We start from the raw sequence: 2,528 nt of genomic DNA, 5'->3' as shown, positions 1-2,528 counted from the left end.
CCATCTCCTCTCTCCAGCCACCCCTCCAGTGCAGAGTCCCATCTCTTCTCTCCAGCCATCCTTCTAGTGCAGACTCCCCATCTCCTCTCTCCAGCCCCTCCAGTGCAGAGTCCCATCTCCTCTCTCCAGCCATCCTTCTAGTGCAGAGTCCCCATCTCCTCTCTCCAGCCCCTCCAGTGCAGAGTCCCGTCTCCTCCGTCCTACGCCCGCTTCCCGGGCAGACAGAAGGGCTCCCCTCAGCCGCCGCCACTCTCTCCTCCACAGGCCGAGCCATGGTGGAGCCGCCGGCCGAGCCGCCGCCGCAGCCGTGCCCGGCGCCCGGAGGGGCGGTGGGGGGAGCGGAGCCGGGCCGTCCCGGGGAGCAGTCGCCGCTGCTGCACCTGGACCTGTACAACTTCGACTGCGCGGCGGCGGAGGGCAGCCGGTACGTGCTGACCAGCCCGCGGTCGCTGGAGGCCTGCGCCCGCTGCGCCGTGCGGCCGGTGGAGCTGCTGCCGCGGGCCCTGGCCGACCTGCTGCGCGAGGCGCCCGGCCGCTCCATGCGCGTGGCCGCCGGCCTGTACGAGGCCTACGAGCGGGAGCGGCGGCGCAAGCTGCAGCAGTGCCGCGAGGAGCGCGAGAGGATCGTCCGCGAGGAGAAGAGGCGGATCCTGGCTCCCCCGCCGGCCTCGCCCGCCGCCCGCGGCGCCCCCCGGGCCCCCGCCGCGCCCCGGCCCCGCGGCGAGGGGAGGGCTGCGGGGGCCAAGGCCAAGAGCCACTCGCTGGACTCGCTGCAGAAGCGGCGCGAGGGCAGCTGGGGCAAGACCTCGTCCGAGTCCGGGGCCTCGTCGTCCTACAGCGGGGAGAGCCTGCGGGAGCGCGGCGGCCGGGCGGGCGGCCGGGCCCGGCGCGGAGCGGCCATCGCCGCCGCCAACGGCGCGCTGCTGGGGCGCAGCTTCAGCCTGGGGGACCTCAGCCACTCGCCGCAGACGGCGCAGCGGGTGGAGCGGATCGTGAGGGAGGTGAGGAGGAGGAAGGGGCTGTCGGAGGTGCCCGAGCGGGACAGGAAGATCGCGGCGCTGATGCTCGCCAAGCACCAGGAGGCCAGCTTGCTGCGGGAGCAGCGGCAGGCGGCGCACCGGCAGTGGGACAGCCAGCGGCGCCTGGCCCGGCAGCGCAAGGAGCAGGAGGAGAGGGAGAAGCAGAGGGCCCTGCTGCAGGGTCAGCGCGCGTGGGAGAGCCAGGTGGAGAAGCGCCGGGGCAGGCTGAGCCGGGAGCAGGAGGAGGCCGCCCTGCTGAAGCAGAGGCAGCGTGTGGCCTGCGAGGAGAGGTGGCGGGAGCAGGCGGAGAAGCAGGAGCGGCTGCGGAGGGAGAGGCTGGAGAGGGCCGCCCAGGAGGACAGGCAGAAGAAGCTCCACCAAGAGCACAACCTGAAGGCGAAGGAGGAGGGCAAGAGGGAGCACCGGGAGCGAGAGGAGCAGCTCCTGCAAGAGAAGCTGTCCACGGCCGCGCAGAAGAGGCTGAAGAAGGAGGTGCAGCAGCAGAAGGAGAAGAAACTGCTCAACCAAGCAGAGAAGCTGAAGCACGAGGCCTTGCTCAAGGAGTTGGCCAAGCAGGAGGCGGAAGAGAAGAAAATGCTGAAGGCTTCCCTGGAGATGAGTTTGACAAAGGCTCAGGAGAACTACGAGCAGCTAGTGGAGAAGAGGAACCAGGAGCTCAGGGAGAAAGCCAGGCGGGAGGACATGCAGATCCAGAGGGCCAAGCTGGCAGCAGAGAAGAAGGAAAGAGAGCAGAAGGAGCACTTGGAGGCCCTGGCCAGAGAGACCGAGAGAAAGCTGCAGCACGCTGCCCAGGTGGCCGAGGAGGCTGTGCAAGAAAAAGCCCGCAGAGTGGTTCTGAGCCGGCTGGAGAAGGAGAAGGTGCAGAAGATGAACAAGCAGAAGGTGGAGGAGTACGAGGACTTGCGGCGCAGGGAGCTGCTGCTGTCGATAGAGAGAAAGCTGGAGAGGAGCGAGCAGATCTTCAAGGAGAAGAAGAGTGTGCTGGAGAACGCCAGGTCTGTGGCTCGGGCGTCCTTCCACGTGCGGGAGAGGGTGCGGGAGGAGACAAACACGCGCAGCTTCGACAAGATGGCCTTGGAGGCAGAACTGCACGCCCAGCTCAGCAAGAAATGAGAGGCGTCGCCGCGGCTGCGCGGGGATAACGTGGCCAGGCAGCTCCTCCGCGCCAGCGCTGAGAACTGACAACCCACCAACGACAACTGACAGCCCCCTGCGAGGGAGCAGGGCCCCGCACAAGCACCAGCAGCTGCCCCACGGACCGTTTCTCACGTGGCTCTGTCCCGGGCGTGTTTTACGGACTGACCTCGGTCATCTCCAGCGAGGGGACGCGAGTTTCGGTGGCCGCCACCCCGCCGGCACACGTGGTCCCTTGGGCAAGGGCTGCAGAAGCCTGGGGGTTACCCACGGGTTGTCTGCGCTGGGGCTGGCCACAGCTGCACCCTTTTCCACCCAGAAACGCAGACAACAGGCTACTACAGCCTACGGGCT

At 68.3% G+C, this 2,528-nt stretch overlaps 1 protein-coding gene across 1 annotated transcript; it reads left to right on the top strand.

Moving 5' to 3' along the window:
* The first annotated feature begins 272 nt into the window (after positions 1–272).
* Positions 273–2,153, top strand: CCDC177 (coiled-coil domain containing 177). Its single transcript, XM_061998819.1, has one exon. It carries the CDS (start codon positions 273–275, stop codon positions 2,151–2,153), a length of 1,881 nt encoding a protein of 626 aa, XP_061854803.1.
* The last annotated feature ends 375 nt before the right edge of the window (positions 2,154–2,528 follow it).

Source organism: Colius striatus, chromosome 6 (assembly GCF_028858725.1).
Source record: "Colius striatus isolate bColStr4 chromosome 6, bColStr4.1.hap1, whole genome shotgun sequence".
In the NCBI taxonomy this organism is placed as follows: Eukaryota; Metazoa; Chordata; class Aves; order Coliiformes; family Coliidae; genus Colius; species Colius striatus.
Note: the sequence above shows the minus strand (reverse complement) of the source record. Positions and strands in the feature narration are given on the sequence as shown.